The sequence below is a fragment of the Haemaphysalis longicornis genome, unplaced genomic scaffold, assembly GCF_048455015.1.
Source record: "Haemaphysalis longicornis isolate Haplotype H1 unplaced genomic scaffold, Haemaphysalis longicornis Haplotype H1 scaffold_1, whole genome shotgun sequence".
Classification (NCBI taxonomy): domain Eukaryota; kingdom Metazoa; phylum Arthropoda; class Arachnida; order Ixodida; family Ixodidae; genus Haemaphysalis; species Haemaphysalis longicornis.
Window position 1 is genome coordinate 257,376,565 of NW_027526203.1, and position 23,241 is coordinate 257,399,805.

At 42.8% G+C, this 23,241-nt stretch overlaps 1 protein-coding gene across 3 annotated transcripts in view; it reads left to right on the forward strand.

Annotated features, from left to right (window-relative positions):
- LOC144169422 (uncharacterized) overlaps positions 1–22,942 on the forward strand; it is a 29,623-nt gene extending 6,681 nt beyond the window's left edge. The window contains exons 3-5 of one of the 3 annotated variants that reach the window (XR_013322445.1): positions 2,909–3,194; positions 7,234–7,422; positions 22,820–22,942. Coding sequence is in view for 1 of the 3 variants with exons in the window: in XM_077698562.1 (XP_077554688.1) it covers positions 2,937–3,194; positions 7,234–7,252 (277 nt within the window). In the remaining 2 variants the exon portion in view is untranslated. Of the gene's footprint in view, positions 1–2,908; positions 3,195–7,233; positions 11,378–22,819 lie in introns of those variants that run through there. The other 2 variants (XR_013322442.1, XM_077698562.1) reach the window with 2 other exon arrangements.
- Positions 22,943–23,241: the final 299 nt, after the last annotated feature.

Genomic DNA, 23,241 nt, shown 5'->3' on the forward strand with positions numbered 1-23,241 from the left:
CAGAATAATTTAAAACAGTCTCAAAGTGATTGACTTCGTCATTCATTCATATCCGGGGGAAAGTAAGGACATTTATCAAAAAGCCACAAAAAAAAAAAAGCTTTGGCAACATAGGTAATGTTTGAAAAAAGCACAAAACAAGTGCAACCTTTTTCCTGTAATCCCGTGAGCCATCAAAGTTTGCTTTTTCGCGAAGCATTGGAGCTGAAGCAAAATAGTGAGAGTTTGTGACCAATTAGTGTGTTAATCATTAAAGAGAGAAATCTACTACAAGCTATGCATACTAGGCCACAGCATGTGACAATTGAAGTGCTATCACCTATTACAACTGTTGGTGCCTTCCTTATGAGGGACTTTCAAATGGGTCTTTTTCCATTACCAATCTGCACATGTTGGGCTTGATCGGATGCCATTCTGTGGAGCGGTCGAGGGAGGGGAGCAAGAAAAGGACTGAGCGTACTCAGCAGGTGCATAATCACATGATAAGACAACCCCTGACACACCTGTTTGTTCTCCGTTCCTGTCACCAGCCGAATGGCCTGCTGAGTGCTTCCTACGTTGACGGTGCTCAGGATAAATCCCATAATTCAGACATGGGATTCGCAAGATGTCTGTTGAAGATTGCCATAGGAGTTTTTTCTAATGTGTTTGCCCTGTCTGTACTTGGCACGTCCCAAGTCTTTCCGTAAAATCGTGGTTGCAGCAGCCACAAAACAGCGTCGCTACTGGAAACAGCTCCTTTCCTTACACCCTCCCGCTTGAGCTGGGAAATGCTCAATTCACCACAGTTTTCAAAGCTGGCACTATGAAGCTGCTGGTGACGTGTGTAAATATAAATTGTGCCCATCATTTTATCATGTTCTCGGGCATGATCACCCGATCAATCCAACCATTCGCTGTTTTACCACGTACCTTGCGGTCAGTGAGAAGTTGTGTGCAGGGTATGCCAAGGTCAAAAACTTATGTGATAGCAGGCAGGTTAGTCACGTCTCACATTTCATTTGTGAGTACACACAATAAATAAAGCTTGAATAGGATTAAACAATTTTGTTGCATTTGTGTTGCTATCGCATGAAGGCAAGCTAAACTTGACATGCCAAGTGTTAAAAAAAAAGACAAAATGTTTGCTTACTGTTAAAATCTTTTAAAACTTTTAAAATCTGTTGATCACAAAAGTAATATGCACAACAAAGTCCAATAACACGTGTATGCTGCTTTATATGTTTCTAAAAGTAAACAAAAGCTAACTAACCAACTCATGATTTCTAAGTTATTTAACCTTCACCCATGCTGCCCGTCATTCAGAAACCAACCAGAGTGCCATTTTGTCAATTAATTAATAATTTTTTCAATAAATTTATGAATTCGTTAGTTCCTTATGACCTTCATCAGTCAAATGTAGACAGCTTTGCAACGTAGAAAGGAATTGATTCTGTTATGGCCCCTGAGCATCACAACTGCTGCAGTGCCTATTGCCAACTTCCTGCAGTGCTTACAGGGCATAGGCGCTCAGGCAGTGTCTTGGCTTTTTCTCATTTAGTTTCATGCCCATGCCCTACAAAACTTGTCCTAGTCACGGCTATAAGCATAAAACTGTCGAACACATTCATTCAGCTTAAAAAGTCGAAAAAGGCAGCCCACATGCGGCACTAAGCGACCAGATGCCTTCTATGACTTGGGATTTTCTTCCAGGAGCTGATGGCTGCTCTGTGCACATGTAAGGCTTCAGGAACAATTGCAGACCAAATTACATACAGTGGGGTGCAATGCGTCCTTGCAGCCACCCTTGGTTCTCTCCTTCATTTATGTGATAAACTGTGGTGCGCCCGTTGCTTTCCTTTGGTGTGGAAAGAGGCAACTGGGATGCCCTTACTGAAGCTTCTTCCCACGCAATGTATCGAGCAGTTACAAGTTTCCTGAGCGAGCTATGTGGAAAACTTATTTATAAAAAAGTTGCGTACTTTCTTGAATACAACCAAATGCCAGGCATGCTTTCGGTTAAGCCAATTCACAAGTGACCAATTCGTAGTCTTCTAACCGTGCATGAAAGGTGCCTGCACTCATAAACAACACTGTTTGTCCATGCATTTTACAACTTATATAAAGCGAATGACCCGGCTTGGCATTGTGGTGCCCTGTGCAACCTCAAATCTCTCGGCACATGTGGAAACATGCTAAATGCATCAGAAAACTACATTTCAGAGAGAATGTTTTGGGTAAAAGTCAGGGTAGGATATGCCCAGAATTTTTATGTAAGAAAGTAGTGTGCCAAAATAAATAATTTAGCTGCATGCTTTTTATCGCTGAGATAGACTCACGGAGACAGGCATTGCTTCCAACAATTCCTTACTCCAGCTGTGTATGTTCATACGAGTTTCAAGTACTGCACAGCAGATGAAACTGCATTAGTAGACTTGTCGCAGACAAGAATGGTGTTAAGGTAAATCATGAAAATCGCTCCCAGGTTGTCTTTGAGCACTGTGGCCTGTGACCTAAACCTAGTATCTTACTATTTAATGTACAAGCCATCTTCTTAAAAGAACGCACAGGTATCTGGGTGTTTTAGGGTTAAAATTGTGACATTTATTCCATGCATAAATGAACTTGAAATGAAATACACAAAAGTAATGAAAATGCAAAAAGTCTGGTCCCACAAGTCTCATGGTGCAGACAAAGAGTGCAGTATGCATATGTCATATTTTTACATGGACAGCCTTGATATGTTATTTAGGTCTAAATCTCTAGAGAAGTCATTTTTTGCCAACTTCAAAAAAACTTTTTAAAAGTATCTTTTAAAAGTGAGCAAAATCTTTTTTCAAGAACAATACTTCGCAGAAACCTAATTCACAAAATTACCAGCTGGCCCAATTTCTTTTTCAGCCCTCACTCACGCTATCTCATGTGCCAGGTGCTGATTGGCTTCGTTGCTGCTGCAGCGAGCTACGCCGGGACGCCTGCCGTTCCTGCGTTCGTGCCATGGCCAGCGATAACGCCGATTCTACTGGAGCACGGTGGTCATCACAAGCAACTGGACTTCCTGAAAGCATCCGCTTCACCTTCGAGGCCGACAGATGGCAAACCATCGTGGAACACTTCCGGATCCGGTTCAAGAGCATAAAAAGGAGCTGCCTAGCGAACGTTGACTGGGGTGCAACACTTTTTCCGGCCTGCACTCACGCTATCTCATGTACCAGGTGAGTTATTTACCTCGCGCAGAATGCTATCATTCTAACAATGTGATGCTTGTCAATGTGTCGTGCTCCATCAACAAATGCAAGCTTCATGCTTGTTTCAAGTGTTTTGTTGCACAAATGTTAGTAGGAGCTCTGTCATATTGCAATAACAGCTCTCTGCTTGTCATCGAATGTTTGCTAGTTTTGTCAGGAGATGTTGAGTTAAACCCGGGTCCTATGAGTGAGGTCGAACAAGAACAAATATCATGAATGGAAAAAATGCTTCAAGATATGCATGCTGGACAGGAAAAAATCTCGGCTAAGCTAGAGAGCATAGAATTTAAAAAAAAAGAACTAGAAAAACAACTTCATGGCAATAATTTGATGATTGATGTTACTGAAGATCAAATTACACAAACTGAGCAAAGAGAAAAGATGATGATGGCCAAGTCAGATGACCTTGAAAACTGAGGTTGCCGGTCAAACTTGGAGTGCCGGACGTAACTGTAAAGGAAACATGGGAAACATCCGAAAAATTGGTTAGCGATATTTGAAAAGATGTACTCAGTCTGAAAGATATTTCCATAGAACGGGTGCACCACATAGGAGCGCATAAAAACGGAAAGACTAGGCCTATTGTGGCATGCTCTGGAACTATGCGAAGGCAGAAAAGGCAGAAGCTCTGGAACTATGCGAAGGAAAAGAAGCAGAATAATGATAGCCGCGTCTATCTCAACTACGACAAGCTGGTCACTGACGGCGAAAGTTTTATCTGGGACAGTGAAAAAAAATGAACCGTGCCGGTCCGAAAACCTAGGTCGGCCATGCTATCAACAGAAAGTGAATGACGCGATGTGTGCCCAATAAGACGCGGAGCGGTAAGCCTTGCATTTTGCTGGGCGTTCTATCTATTCTTCTCGTAAACTGCTGTAGTATTAAAAATAACGGAAACTAGTTCCCGTCTTTGGTTGCCACTGTTGAACCACAAATTATTATGGGCACGGAGTCATGGTTGGGCGAAAGCGTGCGATGTGCAGAAGTTTTTTCTTTCGGATATACTGTTTACCACAAAGACGGGCATCAACATGGCGGGGCAGTGTTTCTTTTAATATCAAGGACACTAAACAGCCAGCCACTTTTTTTTTGACGAAGATACGGAGTCCATATGGTGTTGAGTTTTTTTCCTAAAGGAAAAACTTTAGTAATTGGTGCGTTTTACCACCCACCAAACAGTAGTGAAGAACCAATTGGTATATTTGCTGATGTGCTATCAGTGATACCTGAAGAATCAATTTTGGGGGGCGATTTAATCTGCCCAACTTTGATTGGATTGCAGGAAATAATACTTCTCAGCTTTATTGTAAGTTTAAAGAATTTGTGTGTACGTTTGGCTTCAACCAGTACGTTTTAGAACCTACCTGGCAGAACGCAATCTTTGATTTGATGTTATGTAACGACACAAATATTATATCTAAAGTTTCTGTTATTCCTGGCATAAATGACCACAAAGCAGTTGTAGCAGAATTGTCTTACTTAGTGCTTTGAATCAAACGCAACATCCTCGCCAAGTTTTCATGTTTCATAAAGGAAACTATGAAGCTATTTATGCAGAATTAGAATCGTACCAAGCAAATTTTATTCGGCTGTCTTTGGTGTATCTTTCGCGATAAAGTAAAACATCCAACGGAAACGTTTATACCATCAAAGTACCCAATGGCAAAAAACCAACAAAAAACTTGGTTTAACGTGGAAATTCGCAAAATAATAAGGAAAGCCCGGCGAGCCTATAGACGTTTCTGCAGAAGGAATAGTGAATCTAATGAACAGGCCTTGAAAGATGCGAACAATAAGGTTAATATTGCTATAAAAAATGGGAAAAGGCAATTTTTTGGCCGGTTGAACATTGACCTTAAGCGAAACCCAAAACAATTTTGGAAATACGTAAAGGAAACAAGAAAAGATGACATTTCTATATCACTGTGCAAACTAATTCTGAAATGGCAGAAGCATTCAATGCATTTTTCCACTCTGTTTTTTTTTTTTTTTTTTCACAAAAAATGGCAACTGCTCCTTTACCGTCATGTGTAAGTGGTGTAACCCACTCTATGGATGACATCATTATAGATGTTTATGGTATAGATCGCCTTTTACGTACGCTTCGAAGGCATCTGGTCCAGATGGGCTATCGCCATTTTTTACTAAAGGAGTGCCGTGACGTTATTGCGAGGTATTTAGCTATTATTTACAATATGTCACCTGAGTCAGGCATTGTTCCCAAAGAATGGAAATTGGCAAATGTAATGCCTTTTGTTAAGTCTGGGGATAAAAAAATGTAAAAAAATATAGACCGATTTCTTTGACTTCAGTTTGTTGTAAAGTCTTAGAACATATGTATAGTGCAATACTTCAATACCTCAACTCCATCAACTACCTCACACGTTCTCAGCATGGCTTTTGCAGTGGATTTTCATGTAATACTCAATTGGTAGAATTTCAGCATTACATATCACAGGCCCTCGATAATATTACACAAGTAGATGCAATCTTTCCAGATTTTAGAGAGGCTTTTGATACTGTACCTCATGACCTTCTGGTTATGAGTTACATCTCTGATGTACTCTTATGAGGCACTCTGATGTACTCTTATGAGGTACATGCATCTCTGAATATTAACCGTAAAATTTATACTTTGATACGTGACTATCTGGACGGCCGTGAGCAATGCGTGGTTTTGAATAGTCATAAATCTACCTCTGTTGCTGTGAGTTCTGGTGTACTCTAAGGTAGCGTACTAGGACCATTATTGTTTGTAATTTATGTAATGATATAACAAAAAAATTACGCCCAAAATCAAATTATTTGCTGACGATTGTGTTATTTATAGGCAGATAAATTCACTAAGCGACACAGACGTGCTACAAAAAGACCTGGAAAGGGTAGCTCAGTGGTGTGACGGATGGAGCATGAGTCTAAATATTGAGACATGTAATCACCTCTGGTTTACTGGAAAATCAGCTATAACCCAAGCAAGTTATAAAATAAAAGATACAATAATTAGTAGCGTCACAGAATACAAATTCTTAGGTGTATACTTAACTCAGTCATTCAAGTGGATTAAGCATGTAGAGTACATAATTACAAAGGCCAATAGAATGTTATATTTTATCCGCAGAAACCTTAATGATGCATCGAGAGAAGTGAAAGAAACGCTGCAATTTATGCATGTCCGATCTATACTTGATTATGCGTGTGTAGTGTGGGACCCACCCCAAGAGTATCTTATAGAAAAATTAGAAAAGCTGCACAACCAGACAGCACGTTTTGTTACTAATAATTACGACCTTTTCGCTAGCATCTCAGCGGTTAAAGCTACCCTGAGCTGGGAACCACTGCATTCCAGATGTAAAAAATTAAGATTAAAATTTTTTCTCTTCACTTACTACAATCACACTGGTATTGACAAAAAACAGTATCTCCTTGAGCTAAACTACATATCACAGTGTCATGATAATTCACAAAAAGTGCTAGAGTCTTACCTTTTTAATTCCCACAGAACATACATTTTTGCAAATTCTTTTTTTTTTCCAAGAACAATACATGACTGGAATATGTTGTCAGAGGAATTGGCTAGCCTACAAAACAATGATCCCTTTTTCTCCCATTTATGATCAATGTGGTGTTCGTTTTTATTTAACCAATATGATTTAGCGCTTTTGAAAACGTGTATGAATGTATAAATGTATTTGTCTCCTCTGTTTTATGCATATTACATGTCCCCCCTACAAAAATGCCCTCATGGCGATGGTGGTATCTCGTCAATAATAATAAATAAATAAAAGAATCAGCGACAATCGCTTCTGAGTCTTGGGACAATTTGCATTGAATCACCTGTACATGGTATACTATTCGTATTTGTGGACGTAATGCTGTTACTAATGTGCCGGGATAGCTTTTTAATTACCTTGTATGTAGGGCATTTGGAGGCGCACACAGTTTCATGGGAGCGAAAATGTCCCCACTGTAATTTCTGGTTCCTTGTGTTCTTGCTGATGTCCTGCAGTGTCCTGTGGAAGATTTAAAGTAGGCCCCAGGTAGTATCACCAAGGCTGGCTGATTGAAGAGGGGTTCTGCAAAGCGATGAAGACATCTGCTTCCTGCCCAGGTCCAGGTGACACTCCGTGAGGTCTTGCTATGAGAACTTGGCCTTCACGAGGAATGAGAGCGGCCACAAGGAGGGCTGTTCAGGCAGGTATTTAAGGACCTCCTTGATCGTCTACTTCTGCACTTGCCGCGCACATTGCCCGATCTGGCATGCTTGTATCACACTGTTTCAAGTCTTCATACTGCTTGTTTTGTATCATCTTAGGTTGGCAAATCGGCATGAGGGGCCAGCGCACAGCCGAGTAAATGCTTCATTGGAAGCATTGATAGTATCCCCATAGTTTATGTCAGACCAGTCTTCAGAAAGGACCAAGGCCTGTATGTAGTTCAGTCCAGCGGATGCTGTTATCAAGAGGTATTTCAAAATACAAATAGGAGCCTGAAAGGCAGATGCTGAGACACTGTGGGATGTCTTAGGCATAGCTCTGTAAATACAGCAGTCAATTTTTTTCCAGGGATATTGATAGAGGAATACAAACAATGAAATACTTCTGTATTTTTGATCAAAGTAAATGTCTTAAAAACCATCTTACCTTTATTGCACTAAATGCCATTATAGCATATGATTGGTTTGGACTAAGCAATGTGTCTTCTTCTCAGGAAATTTACTACTAGGAAAGCCTCCCAAAACATGATGTCGGTCACCAAAAGTACCTGGAAAACTTTGGAGACATTTATTATTTCACTAACACTTAAAGAAACGCAGGGGAGCATCCACAATGTCATTTCAGGTGCTTTGAAGTCCCCATCAAACAGTGAACCAAAATACACACACTGCCCAGTTGTGGATCTGGCCTGCTTGTTTCACACTGTTGCAAGTCCTCATACTGCTTGCTGGGTATTATCTCAGGTTGTCCCTTTCTGTGTGTAACTTTTTCGTAATCAAAGTGGAACATTGCCACAAAGCGTCATTCTTTCTTCACTACACAGAGCACATCACTATTAGCTTTCTGTTGCAACACCTTAGCTCTGCAAATAATCCAAGCACTTGTAAGGCACTCCTAAAACTTCAGAATTATGGTCTTTACCCACCATGGGAGCTCAGTGGCTAAACATTGTGCTGCTGATCCTGAGGACGTTGGTTTGATCTTTGCCGTGGCAATGCCGGTGTGTCGAGTCTGAGACATACAGTAAACCAACGTAACTGAAATTAACCCATAGCCCTCCACTAAAGCACACACCATACCCGGCTACACCTAATTTAATTTAATTATAAGAGCGAAGAACACTACATGTTCTTTGAGGCTAGCACACAGTCACGATTTAACGATAACTGCTTGTTCAAGGCATATAACTGAACACCAGTATGTCTTAATATATATTTCACTGTAACTCTCATATTCAGTGCTATCTTGCTCTGCAGCAATACTTTAGTACTTCACTGGTTCAGCTAAAATGTGTACCAAGCCTTGGCTCAGGGTACATTTTTGGGGGGTTTTCAAGCAGCTGTGAGCTCAACCACAACGCTCCAGAGCTGTATGAGAAAGCCAACCTTATGGCAGCACTGGTGTCAAGGTCGATTGGTTTTTATTGTGCGACATGTCTCATTCGCATTGAGGTGATCAGATATGCCATCTCGCCATAAGCTCTAGATGCTACCCCTCTAATTTTAGTACTGCTATTAGCCACAGGATCAAGTGAATTGAGTTTTGTTTGCAACAGCTGGGAGGCACCTGTTCTATATTGTTTTATCCTCACTGCTTCCCTCTGCAAGCATTCTAATCTGTTTTTAGTCGTCTTTACAGCTTTTTAGTTTACTTTCTGTATATTATTCTTGAACTCTGAGGCTTCTGGGCAGGTGGAAATTTCTGTCCTAGCTTAGATGGATACTTAGACAATCTATCTAACACAAGGTGTCGAAGTGTGTCGGTTTCTTTTGTGAAAACCAGCCATGCCCCATAATTTTGGTTGTATTTTTCAGTAGAGCTTTCCATTCTCTCTCAAAACGATCTGCTCTAACATCAGAAAATGCAGCATTACCGTTTGACTTATGACAGAGGTTTTTCTTTCTAATATCCCACTTGTCTGCCTAGTGTATCTCAAGCAACGTTTTCGATTCTATGTTTTGCATGCAGAGATTTTTTCTGGGTTGCTCTTTTTTTGTATTCTCTGCTGCTTGTTTTTTAACTGTTCATGTAGATGGTCATCATCATAATCATCAACAACCTATTTAGGTCCACTGCAGGAAGAAGGCCTCCCCCAGTGACCTCCACCTGCTTCTGTCTTGTGCTGCCCAAGTCCATTCTTTGCCTCCGAATTTTCTTATTTCGTCTCTCCATCAAGTTCCTTCCCCTTCTTCTAGTGCCGTCTCTCGGTGTCCATTCTGTTGTCCTCGTGGTGCACCCGTTGTCATTTCGTCGTAGCACATGCTTCGCCACCCCAAGTCCATTTCTTTTTCTTAACCTGAACCATGATATCCTTTATCTGAGTTTGCTCCCTAATCCAGGTAGCTCTTTTCCTGTCTCCGAGTGTTACTCCTAACATTATTTGCACCATAGCACGTTGGGCGGACATAAGTTTGCTTTCTAATTGTTTAGTAAGGCGCGAAGTTTCTGCTCCGTATGTCATCACCGGCAGGACGCATTGGTTGAATACTAACTTTCTTTTTAGGAATACAGGTAACTTACTTTTTATTATTTGCGAGTGCTTGCCGAATGCACCCCAACCCAGTCCTACCCTGTGCCGGATTTCTTTCTTGTGGTTTTGGGTCAGCACTGACCATCTGGCCAAGGTAGTTGTATTCTTCTACTTGTTCCAGTGTTTTGTCACCTATGTTGAAAAAGGTGTGTACAGCGTGTTTATTGACCATTACTTTAGTTTTATTCATATTTATCTTTAGCCCCACAGCGAAGCTCTCTGATGATTGTAGTTCCTCAATCATTTTTTGGAGTTCTGCAGATTCACTGAGCAAGACTATCCCCCGTATTCTGAATCCCTACTCCACTCAAAGTGCTTCCTCCACTCCGTCGAGTGGAGGATACGGCAACACCTCCACTCGAGGTCTCCACACATTTCATAAACGTGGCGATGCCGTCCGAGGAAATCCTGCGTTTGGAGGGACCCTCGAGATCGCAGTTTCGGAGGAGCAGCGAAAATGTTGACAAAATGTGATTATTTCGTTGGCGTTTGGCATAATTTCGGCCTGCGTCATGTGAACGATAGTTTAGAGAGACTGCCTGAGGGTCGATGGCCAGCGCTCAGAGTTGGCTATAGTTGGTCGGTTTCAATTTTTGTTGTAGTTGTGTCTTGATGTTTATGAGTGAGATTGTGGATCACGTGATCATTTGTGCACAAAGAAGAAATGTTTCGTTTATGTTTTTCAGAATGCTGAAATGTGTGCAATATACTGCGAGGCCTAAATAAATATGGTTTTTGTGTTAATTAAGCATGCATGTTCCCTAGGAAAAGCTAAGACAGTAAAGTACTGCAAGAAGACGTAGAATATTGCATATGCATATTTAGTATCTCCAGCTTACTGGGTAAATGCACTGGACCCTTTTTTTTTTTTTTGCTTTTTTTTTAAACAAAACGACACCTTTTCGCTCGTACCTGTATAGCCGGAGTGACATCCCGATACGCAGCCAGCCTTGGGCATTTCCACCCAGTACCCATGCACAATATTTACGCAAAGCCATAGTTCAGTTTGCTCTTTTCCTGTTTTACGAGGGAGGCACGTTGCATTCTTTTGAAAACGTCCGGGAGATGGGCCTAATGTTAAGTTCAAGTACCCCAGTTAATTTATGAGGACCGCCAGCAGAAAGGCGGAAAGCCGCCGAAGGGTTTGTCTGGGAAAGCTGGGTTGCCCATCTAGCCGAGAAAAATAATCTCAGCCAGGGGAAAGTTATCAATATCTTTTTGCAGTGAGCCGCTCCTTTGTAGTCTTTGGCCCAAGCGGCGCCGACGGTACCTGTGACGCCGGCGGAAGGTCTCTTTAAGTGCCAGGGGTAATTACCGCATTAGAGCATGCAAAGCACGGGTGCATCCTGGTCAGTGGGGTTATGCTCGATGCGATGTTATTCATGGGGCCAGAAATGAATAGGGAAAAGCGCGGCGCGGTGCCAGAAGTTGTACCGTGCAAGGTACACAGTGCAGTTCGAATTCGTTATGGGTCTACAGTGTCACCACGACGGCGATGACACTGCTGATTCGGCATCCTCGTAGAATCTGTCTACTGCTTCATCATCATAGTTAGCTGTTGGTGCATGGGCTTGTACTATCTTTAACCTTTATCACTTGTTTAGCTTGATCACAATGACTGCGACTCTTTTGTTTATGCTGAAGAATTCCTCTATGTTTCCTGCTGTTTCTCTGTGGATTAGGAATCCAACCCCATGCTGTTTCTTTCCTTGAGGCTCCTGGAAGCACAGAAAGTGCCTGCCTACCACTTGTGTTCTCCAAACTTCACTTAACCCTATAATAGCCCGATTAATGTCCGAGAGCTCCTCTAGTATTACACATAAGTTTCCTTCGCCAAACAGGGTTTGAGCATTGTATGTTGCCAGGCTATTCAAGTTCCAAAAGTGGCCGTTCCGGACCCAGAGGCTCTTAGCACCCTCTGCTGTATTAGTGGCCTGACCAACACCATTGTCAGGTGCTCTACAGCTGCTGTGGATTGAGACACAATAGTTGCATTGTTCAATCATGGGAGGTGGGGGCCAGCTACTACACCATGGTGGCCAGATCCTTCTCTGGAGAGGGAGTGCTGCTTGAGTCCCTAAGAGCCTTCGTAGTGTGGTTGCACCTATCTAGTTTAGCCTCTTAGGTATCCGGGATGATGGTTACTTCCACAGCAGGCAGCACTCCATTCCTGCAAGGGTTGTGCTCGGAGAGCTGTAAGAGGAAACTTTAGAGTGTGGGGAATGTTAAGGAGCAGTATCACGGCAGAGGACATTAGTTATGACATCCTTTCTTCACCCGGCAAAAGAAGTGTCCATGAAGTCACTGCATTGTTGGACAACCATTTTGTTAGCAACACATTTTGGGAGGAGCTTTCTGCGGCCGTATCTGTGCATGTTACCAGTTGCTACAGAGGTAAACTAGACTCGAAATCTACTGTGTTTAAGGCACCAGGGGAGCATCGTGGTGCCCAAGTTTCTTTTGTGAAAGAGCTTCAGTCGGCCGTTGAACAGCTCGCTGCAGAGAAAGATGTCACCATTGCAGAGCTGATGTGCCGACCGATCCTAGTTAAAATAGAAGGAGATGACTGCGTGATAAGCAAGCAGACAAACTGGATAATGTTATCATTTGATCTTATTGACAACAAACAAAAGCTTCAGAACCACAGACTACATCGACTTCTAGCAGTCGTCAAAATATCGGAAAATTATTTTCTCATACGGCATTGTCAAATGAGGATTCGTCAATGTTCATGGATAGGAGGTTCCAGTTTCCGCATGCTTGGGATCAAATCTCGAATTTTTGGTGCTAGTTCAAGGAATGCAATCAGCATCTTCCAAATATCTCTGCCCTTTCTGTCGAGCTACCCTGAAGCAGAAATGCAGTATTGGGGTTAGTGTTCATGATTTGAATGACCCTCCTCTTCTCTGTTCTCTTGCAAATATGAGGATGACTGCCTCGTTGAATAATGTGGGATGGAGACCGTTCCTTTGTTCGATATATAACCAGGCTTTGTCATCCCTGACATCTTGCACATGAGGATGAGAATAGTAATCAGTGGGTTTATAGCTGATGTCGAAGACAGCGACAACTGGGACAAAGTCCTCAATATCGGGAGTAAGAGTGCTCTCCTGGACACCCTTGTGGGCGCAGTCAGTGGCTGCAGAGTCAAATTCGCTGTGGAAGAATGAAAGGAAAGGAAGGAACTCTACCTCTTTACCAGGCAACGCTTGTGAGCGCCTACTTATGCTGTTGCCAGGAAAGCTTGGAGGGATACTTCCCCCAGAAACAGAAGAAAAAAAATTATCCAGCTGTGGGACCTCTTGCGCAAAAGCCTGGATCACTTTGAGCACAATGTGAACGCACGGAGCATTCAAGAAGAGACTTCCGAATTCTTTGAAACCTTCCTTCAGCTGCGGACCCTTGGGCACAAAGGTTACGGGGCTGACCGAGTTACACCCGACTTGCACATTCTTGTACATCACACTTCATAAAAGCATGAAGACTTCATGTGTTTGAGTTGGTTCTGAAGCGAAGGTATCGAGAAAATTCTCAAAAATCTGCACTATGCAGAATCAAATTAATGCAGCTGATGCTTTGAAACTTGCGAAGTGGCTGGAAGTATCCCGGCACGTAAGGACCAGTCATGCCTACAAAACGCTTAACCACCTGTACTGGGACGAAGGCCTTATATAAGAAAGCCGAGCAAAGACGGTCCGCACTATCCTGAATTGTGTTGTAAAAAGTATTTTTTTTGTGTGTGTGTACTATTATGAGCAATATGAAAGGGAACACAGGAACGCGTAGAAAACACCCTCAGACCCAGATATGAGTGATACGCAGCGGCCGCCGTCGGAAACAAAGTGGAAAGAAGGACGCTGTTCTAATAACTGTTCCCATTCCCGCGGTTCGTCTTATCGGCTGTCTGGCGATACCATATTATCGGTGAAAGGACGTAAGCTGCGGCTTTGTAGAAATTCCACCGTGGTAGGGGTGTCAACAGTTAGTGGAAGAGCGTCCTCCTTTCCTCCTTCGTTTTTCACAGCGCCGTCCGTGTATCGCTCCGAGTCTGTTTCGAGGCTGTTTGCCACGCGTTCCTGTGTTCCCTTTCATATTGCTCGTAATAGTACAGTGTTGTTTGTTCACCTATTGTAGTTGCTCAACCATGTGTCATTTCTAGTTTTTGTGGTGTTCTTGCGACATTGCGGCTCATGGCAGTGTTCTGTTCAGTTGTGCAATGCTTGTGGCATATTTTACTTACCGTGCAATGTAAGAAAGAGTTTGCAGCAATGAATATTTCGTGCTATGTGAATAGTTTATATGTTGCAACATGTCCATGAATGGTTGTTTGTATTGACATGGCTAGAAACATGTAGTACTATTGCGTTAAAATGAATTGTGGGAGGGAAATGGCGGGTTCATCTGAGTCAAAAGTGTATCATTAGTTGTGACCATTCGAGCGAGCTCTTCAACATTCAATCGAATGCACTGAGCACCTGTTTTTGTAGTATTATCCGCTTAAAAAATGGTAAATCTAACAATAAAGCTTCATGCTTAATAAGACTATTGCTTGATAACTAGGGGTGTGCGAATACTCGAATATTCGAATATGAATCGAATAGTACTTCCGCAAATAATTCAATATCGAATATCTACCATTTGATTTTTCTGATAGTTGAGTGGAGTTTCTGAATGTTCCCTGGCTTCGTCAAAGCAAGAGACGTCGGCGCACGTTAACGCACTGCTGCGACACCGTCTGCTCGGCAAGTTTCATCTAAATCGCGCTTTTGACGAGCGCGCCTTGCAGAGGCCGTAAATTTTATCCCACTGCACGGAGTAATCTGCGATTGCGCCAATAAGATCTTTTTTTCGAGCCATCGCCGTCAACTCTGGCCACGATTTTGAATTCTGCGACTGGATGTTTACATGTTAGGGCAGCTTGCGGAAAGACCGCCGCCATTTTGACAGCGCTTTTATTGATTTAAAATCAAAAGCGGTTCTGGTCGTTTTTAATGTAGTTGGTGTACTGCGTGTTTACTTGTTTTTTAGAGCACAGTGGATAGCGCAGGCTTGTCCACAGTGACTGTAGTGCGAGCTTTACTTCCACTACATGTGCTTTGGAAGAAGAGCCCCCGCCGTAATCCATGATTTTGGTTGTGCCGTGTTTTCGCGGGCGGCCGTTGTATGGCATCACCGTTGCTTCAGCGAACAGCGCTGCCCGTGGTGAACCGCCCGTCAGTGGAATGCCGGTGGCGATCAGAGCAGTGTAGTTGTGCATGGCTTTCTGTCATTCTGCTGCGGTGTGGCTTGGAAAGCGTAGATAAACACAAGGTCTTTTTTCAGATAGGTAAATCTTGAAAGTAGAGGCAACATTTACGAGGCATGCCAAGTGTGTGATTTACGCCCATACTCTGTGATTACAAATAGCAGGCAACATTCAATGCGCCAAGCTAGATGTCAAGCTGAAAGTGCAAGTCGTTCCTACGTGCAAATTTTGCATTCCTGCGTGCAGTTTGGCATATTGAGGAATATGTTGCAGCTAAATCCTCCTACAAAGCCAGTGTGTGCAGCCGATCCAGGAATACTGCGGCGCTGGCCTTTGGCAGTTGATCACAAAACGGCATCGTGCACAAGCAAAAGACATAGTTGGGAGGGTGCCTTCAAAGATTCATACCAAAAACAGAAATTGTGATAGACGATGCTCGGCAACTTCATTAACTTTGGTAAAAACGTGTTTAATTTCATAGAAATATGCTTACTACGGTCACCGGGAATCGTTTACAGATTAAATACCGCACGATAGTAGAATGTTATTGCTTGCCGAGGAAAAGCATTGCTTTACAAGACTTGCAATGGTTGCTGGTTAGTTGGTAAATGGTTTTTCAAAAAACAATTCCTGCATGGGTGAAGGTCGAGAGACAGGAGGATGCCAAAAACCTGACCTCAGTTTCACAACTGAATGCTGCGGTCAAGTTTTACAAGGCTGCCACCTACGCTTGAAAAATCATGCACTCCTCTGTCTAAGGACGATGATGGTCTATCGCAAAGCTTTCTCACGCGGGTTTCCTTGCTTACCTTTTGGATTTAAACTTTGACTATTTGAGCTTTGAATTTAATCAGCACGCAGTTTGGTCTTTTGATTGCAGCGTCTTTGACTTTGACCCTTTCGTATTCTATTTCGCACAAAGAAAGCTTCGCGTTCAACCATCGTTGACATTAGGCTGAGGGCTGGATGATATTTTGTTTTATTTTGCATGTCCATGCACCCCTCTCCAAATCCTAACTGCTTCCAACTTGTCGGAAATGCGTCTGTGTTGGAGGACTCGGGCTGGTGCACCCCTATTTGAGGCAACTAGTCGTGCGTTTTTGGTTTTTTCACAAGGCATTACATGATTTTTTTAGGTACGCGGCAAAGAATAGTACTTATGCATTGAAAAACACCGGCTGACGTTAACACTGCCACATTTTTAAACTATCGGTGGCAGCATTTATTCCACACAGGTGGTAAAATGGGAAGGGGAGAAGGGATGGTTTGTAGCTTGGGCTGTTGGATGGTTGAAAAACCTTGGCTCTTGATAAAATCACCACTACAAACGTGGGAGTTCCGCTTTGGCTCTCAGGCTCCCATGTGGGGTCTCTCCCCAAAACTGAAGGCACAAAGCTTACAGTTACAGAAATAAAGTGTAAACTGCCACGACGTTTCTATGGCCACATGGTAATCAATCTCGTATGTAAGTTCCTTTCTCTTCAAAGCACACGTATTGAGGTATCCCAGCGTTAAGGCTGGCGTGGAAACCATAGTCACTGAAACCAGTGAAGATAATTTAAAGTGGCAGAAATAAACACTAATATCAATATTAATTAATATGAATAGGTTTATTCCTACTCAGATCGCACGCAGCCAGGCGCAGAGCGTTGCAAAAAGTGCTCATGTCAATGTAGCCCATTCCAACACTTAGAAGCGTCCAACAAGTTTACGTAGCCATTAGAGCATTTAAGAAGAAATGAATACTGATAATAGTAGTTTTATTCATACTCAGATCGGATGGAGCCAAGCATAGATTGCTGGAAAAAGTGCTGAAGTCATTGTAGCCCGTACTCAACTTTAGAAGTGTCCGACAAGTTTACGTAGCCGTTATTGCATCTAAGAACCCAACACATCTGCCTAGACTTTGCTTCACCGCACATATCCGCTCACAATATGCCCAAAAAATTCAAAGCACCGAAGCAAACACAGAAAAAACAACGGGAGGCTGCATAGTCCAGTGCACCGGCTCATTCCACTAACAAAGTGAGTGCCGAGTTTTGGCACCACCCGTCCAGCTGCCCGGTCCCTAATGTTCATGCCTGCAAAGTGCTTGCTTCTGAGTTACTAAGTGCTGTCATTGCCTGTGATTGCAGTAGTCGTTGCCTGTGATTGCAGTACAGCAACTCCAGTGCACGTCGTGTTTTTTTTTTTTTTTTTTTTTTTTCTTTACTTTTTTCCCCAAATGTGTATTGTGCCCGCCCCATATTCCTGGAGTACAGTGGTGGAACAGCTGTGCCATTTGCGCCATTGAGCACCAAACTTGTTTACCTGTGCCCGCCTGCGCTGATCTGCCCCTGTTGTGCCAAACTCGCTTATCGGCACCATCCTACGCCGCAGTGCCTGACTTGAGCCGCGAGTTACGACCGCTATGATACCCAGCGCCAGAAAACTTGGCAGAAACATAATGTTTTTGATTTCATCAAGGCATTTATGGTTTCATTTTCATCAACGCTTTGGCTTACCCGTAAGGCCACAGGCACTGCGCACCGTCTGTTTTAATTTCTGCGTGTTGCATTTGCACGGTTGTGTTTGCTGCTGTTGGCTGCTCTGCCACAATCAATGGAAAAGGATCAAAAGTAAAACGATTTTCGTGTCTCATCGCAAATGGCCAGAATAATGTCCGTATGAAAGTTTGTTGTTTATTGGAGGCGCACATCAATTTAGTCGCCCATGTTTGGCGATCCCAGCTTTGCTTCCCGCAACTTTCAATTGCTGCATGTATTGAACAAACAGGGTCTTGGGCGCTTTGCCCTCTCTTGTTAATTCGGTGCTCTGTTGTTTTTGAGGTAATTACTCATTTTCGCTGGTAAACTTGATACGGAAATGAATTTGAAGCTTGAAATGAACTCCCTGTGAAACGGAGGGAAGGCTGGTTGCCTTTCCCCCCGTTTTTCTGTAGTCGGAAAAAAAAACAAATAAACTTCAATTTCAATTCAATTCAACTTTGGGATTAGCTTTGCTTAGTGGAGGATGGTCCTACAGTAATCAGGCCTTTTGGCGTGCTCTAGTTACGTAGTCTCCAGTGTAAGTTTGTCGACTCTCGCAACCCTGTGACGGGCGAAGACAAAGCTATGTTCAGCTTTGCATACACTGAAACCGCTGTTAGATGCAAGCAATTACCTTGCAAGCAATTACCCTGTTTTAAGGATTGCCACCGTATGGTTGCATAAACACTGCCGTTTACCGGACGTGAAGCATGGTCCGTTATCTCACCTCTTTCAACTCGGTGCGTGAAGTTTGACCTTCGAACGGTAATAATGCGGCTCGCTCGCTGGGGCCGAAGGTAGATTACTCTGCATTTTGTAAACCTTTAGATAAAGTACAAGAACTGCAATCATTGTTGAGAGTAGGTTCTAGTGCATGGTAGAATGCCTGGGGTTAAACAGATACGGTACTTGACAGGGGACTTGCTCTGCGGCCCGCAGGGAGATTAGGAAGTCACTGCAATCCTGTGAAATTGTGTTACATCTGCTACAAATGGCCTTTCTGGCTGCTCCAAGCCTGCTACAAAGCCACTTTTGCCTGCTCTTGGGACTGCTCCCAAACCCATGGACCCTGTTCCACCCCTGGGAGTACCGCTGATGCGATTTCAAAAGTGCGTTCTGCGGGTTGAAAAAGAATTTCGTGTCTCCCAAACATGCGAAGTAGCTTCTGCTTTTGCACAAAAACCTATGGAAAATCAAGGCCTGTACAAAAAATTGATATTCGATATTCGATTCGATATTCGGCTTTTTTTCTGAATTCGATTTGATATTCGATGTGAAAGTTACTACTTGGCATTCGCACACCCCTATTGATAAATCTATTTGATTGAACACTGAAGACGTTTTGTAAAACAGATGTACAATGACCACTTCCCCCCTTAAACGGTCATAAACCATCCAATGTAAAAACTTCTGTCATGAATGTTTTTATAGCAAACCTTTAGAAGCTTTTGTTCTTTATGCTTATATGCTCTCATCCATCTCATCACACACAGCCTAGTGAATGTATTATACAGTACTTCACCATTTTTTGTACAAGTTTTTGCAAATGTTTACATGTTGTTTGAGTTGCCATCTATGAGCAGATGGTTTCTCCCACCTGATGTCATCAATGCAGCACTGGGGCGATATTTTATGTTGAACTTCACCACCTGGTTTAAGAGTGACAATAAAAAATGGTGGACTGTACACTTGTGGCTTACCTATCACACTCTGCTGTGAAAAAACTGCTTGGAGGGGCTCATTTGCATTAGCTTAATAATTCGTACACCTGAAGGCTTACGTACTCAGGAAATAATCGTCACCCTGAATACAGCTCGCAGAGCATTAGTAAGGCTGTGCATAAGCACTGCTGCACATAAAAGTTTGGGCAAAGTTTATACCTCAGCAATGGAGGCAAGTTCTAAGGCTAGATTGCATGGTAGACTATATGTGCATTTATTTTGAAAAAGGAAGCGTCATCTTATGTTCCCGCGCTCGTGCCTTTTTTGCTTTTTTTGTTGTCATTTCTGGAAAATAATCAGAGGATGCGGAAAAGAACCGTCAATTTATTAATGAGGAAAGCTTGAGCATATGTGCCATTGGTGGTTATTTTCTTGGCTTAAAAGGTTAGATCACTTTGAGGCTGCAGATATGACCTACTTGGGCAGCCTAACTGGCCGGCTGCGTCTTCTTCTTTTTTTTTTTTTGTAGATAAGGCAAATAAAGGCACCTGTGTGAACATAATTTTAACAGACTTTATTGATCCCGGTATGAATAGCAAATTATAGCAGAGCAGAGAACCGGCAAGCTTGACCCCCGTTAGGTGACCGGCGCACAGTGGCTTTATACATATAAATTTTTAAGAAAAGAATTGATTTTTAAATAAGTCTTAAAATAATGCATATTGGACCTACAACTGGAAGTTAAGCTAATCACAGCTCCAGGTGGCAACCGAACTTCCAGTAGTGCTCAAAAAACGAACTCTACCTTTTATCTGTGCCTGTAAACCAATAGGATTCGACCAACCGATTTGACCCTGCGATGTCCTCTATTGGTCTATTAGGCTGATACAACCAATAGCTATTGGTCTATTAGACTAATACAGCCAATGCCTATTGGTCTATTGGACCAATTTATGTGACTCTATCAGACCAATAGTTTTTCTATTGGTCCTATAGATACTCAAACAGAACCAATAGCCTGACCTATAGAACCAATACATTATTTCTATTACAAATTTCTATTGGAATTTTTTCTAGGGGGTTAGTTGGTTTTGCAGAGTCCAATGGTGCTCAAACTTACAGGGCACATAAAGTTGTGGGCCCCCTAACTTTGTAGGACACATGGAGTGATAAGGACAGAAAAGTGCACCTACCAGCAGGTCTTATAAAAACCCAAATTTACATATGAATTGAAACATGAAGGAAGGGACACAGGATATGGAAGGAAACAAGGGAAACTATGGCCGACTTTTTTCTGATAATTCACAAGTGGCATGGTGACATAGATTGGCAATTGTTACTGTTTCCCTGTCATTGGGAAGCAGTCTATTTTTGTGCAACTGTTTTTATGGCGAAAGCAGTAACTGGCCCATTGAGCAGATACACCGCCATTCAGCATCAATATCGATAGCAGCGAAATGGCTGCTCAAAAGGCTCAGAAAGAATAAGTAAAGTAACAAAGTTGAAACAAAAATTAGGAAAGTTTATGACTGGATGGGAATCAAACCCGGGGCCTCAGAAATGGAAGTCGAGCACATCCCCAACAACACTAGCTCTCCATCGATCCGATTTGGAGCTAGTGAGTACGTTTATTGTGGCTTTCAACTTAGAAGAAATCAACCGTTAGTACACCTGCTCGACTTACAATGACTTTTGCTTTGCTGGGCACATTGTTAGGCCCAACGTAAAGGTAACCACGTACATGTTAAGGCTGAATATAAACCACTCAAGGGGATTGGGTAACGGCAATGACAGCTACTATCAGAAGCTCATGGCTGATTCTCTACCTAATTCCCATTTGCATGTGATGTCAGCAAAAACATACCCACTCAGCAGTTGTTTTATAGCCAGCATCGAAATCTTCCGACCGATTCACCGACTTGGGTTGGGTGCGACGTCAACATACCCTTCCAAATGAGCATGGTTCAATTTAGCAATAGTGCTTTCAAATTCACAACTCATAAGTGGTTAGGCATCTTCAGGGGGTTATTTTGTTTTCTTGTCAGCTTTCTGTATGCTATTTTAGATCATTCCAGTTTCTGGCATGGTGAAGAGAATAAGCTCATGCATGGGCTTTGATAGGCTGGTGCACCATATTTATTTGATTATGAGGCGGCCACGATTATAAGGTAAGGGGAAGTTGAATGACTGCAGAAAAAGAAAAAGTTTGCATGGGTATATAAGGCGAAGGAGCCACCTAGAAAATTTATTCAAATTCCCACATTCAAAAAGGTGCGTAATTTGATAGCTAGTGATGTGATTGGTCCTAAAAACAATTCCAACAATCACTAACTATCGCCTTCTATGATGATATCAGTGTTTTCCTTGCGCAGTCACACTCCAAAAGTTCACTGTTTTGGGGGCCATTCAGTAGTGAGTTTGAAATGCAGCATTTCTTTAATGAAGTTGCCACCAAGGGTTTAGGAATCATTAAGTCTAAGGGGGAAGCTGTGCAGTTCAAAAACTTCTGTGCCCAGCCTTGGCTGCCCTTGAATTGTAATCCCAAAATAATGCTATCAGCTTTGAACCCTTGTGCCTTAATCTCCAACCCATCCATTGCCAGGCCAAAGCATGGCTTGTGGCTTCTTCTCCACTTCGTGAAGCACTTCCCTCCGTGGTCCCTAGAAAGTTTGTTTTTCACATCACAGCACAAGCAGAGAGGGCCTTCTTCCTTTTAATGGCACACGTTTCTGGGGACACCGTATTTTCAGCCTGCTCCACAGTTGCCCAGCATTGCCTAGTGGCAACACCTTGCTATAATGACTTGCAACACGGTAAGGTCCTCATAGGCAATCCAGTGGAATCAATTAAATGCCCCACAAAGCAAATTATATGCAAAGCCTGCATGCCTTACAGCAGGTAAACACAAGCGATGAATGCACCATGGGATGGCGAATGTGTCAGAACTGTTAGACTTGCAATTCTTCTTGTCGGTTGGAGTGTACAGGACTGTTGATGGTTTTGGCATCTTTCTTTTTTCGACATCGCGCTATGCACCATTGGTGGTCTTTCAGCCCACGACGGCTGTTTTCTGGTTTCAACTGCTGTCGGATGGCTTTTTTTTTTCCCCTGATAATGGGGAAAATGTCATGGCAGAGTTCCCATCTGCCATGACAGATGGGAACTCTGCATTCCGTCACAGGTTTTATGCATGGCCAGGCATTACCTAGCAACAAAGGGGCACGCTCCTTTTCTTTGTCTTATTTCTGACGTGTGGTGCATGCTTGGTGATGTATTTTTACAACCATTTGTTGGTCACAACAGTACCACCTCCTTTTCTTGTAATGTGGCGTGTAAAGCTTTCGCCTTATTAACTGTGTGTTGAGAAACGTGGTGCATGCATGCAATATTTTTTTCTTGCTTGCTTTTGTGCAGATATGCAGGTCACAGCCAACGGGGCAGGGCATCATGGTGTCGAAGCCTCGGCTTGCTTGGATCCCACACCAGCTGAACAGGCATGCAATAAAATGTGACACCGACTCCCTGTGTTTTGGTGGCTGTCGCTGCGGTGCTCACTCACCACCGCTACAGAATGATTCAAATGCTCTGGTTGGGAGAGACAGTCTGACTTGTTCTCGGACCACTTGGGGTCATCGAGGACCAATTGGTACATGACGGACTGCATCATAAAAACCCAGTGCAATAAAAAACAATCTCATGACTCATGTGAAAGCACATTGGAAACGCAAGGTCACTTTCCCCCCCAGTTCCTTAATTGGCTCTGCGTCTGGTTTTTCTGGTTCCCACCTTCCAAGCCCAAACTTCAAGCGGTCGTAACTTCTGCTACAGACCAGGCA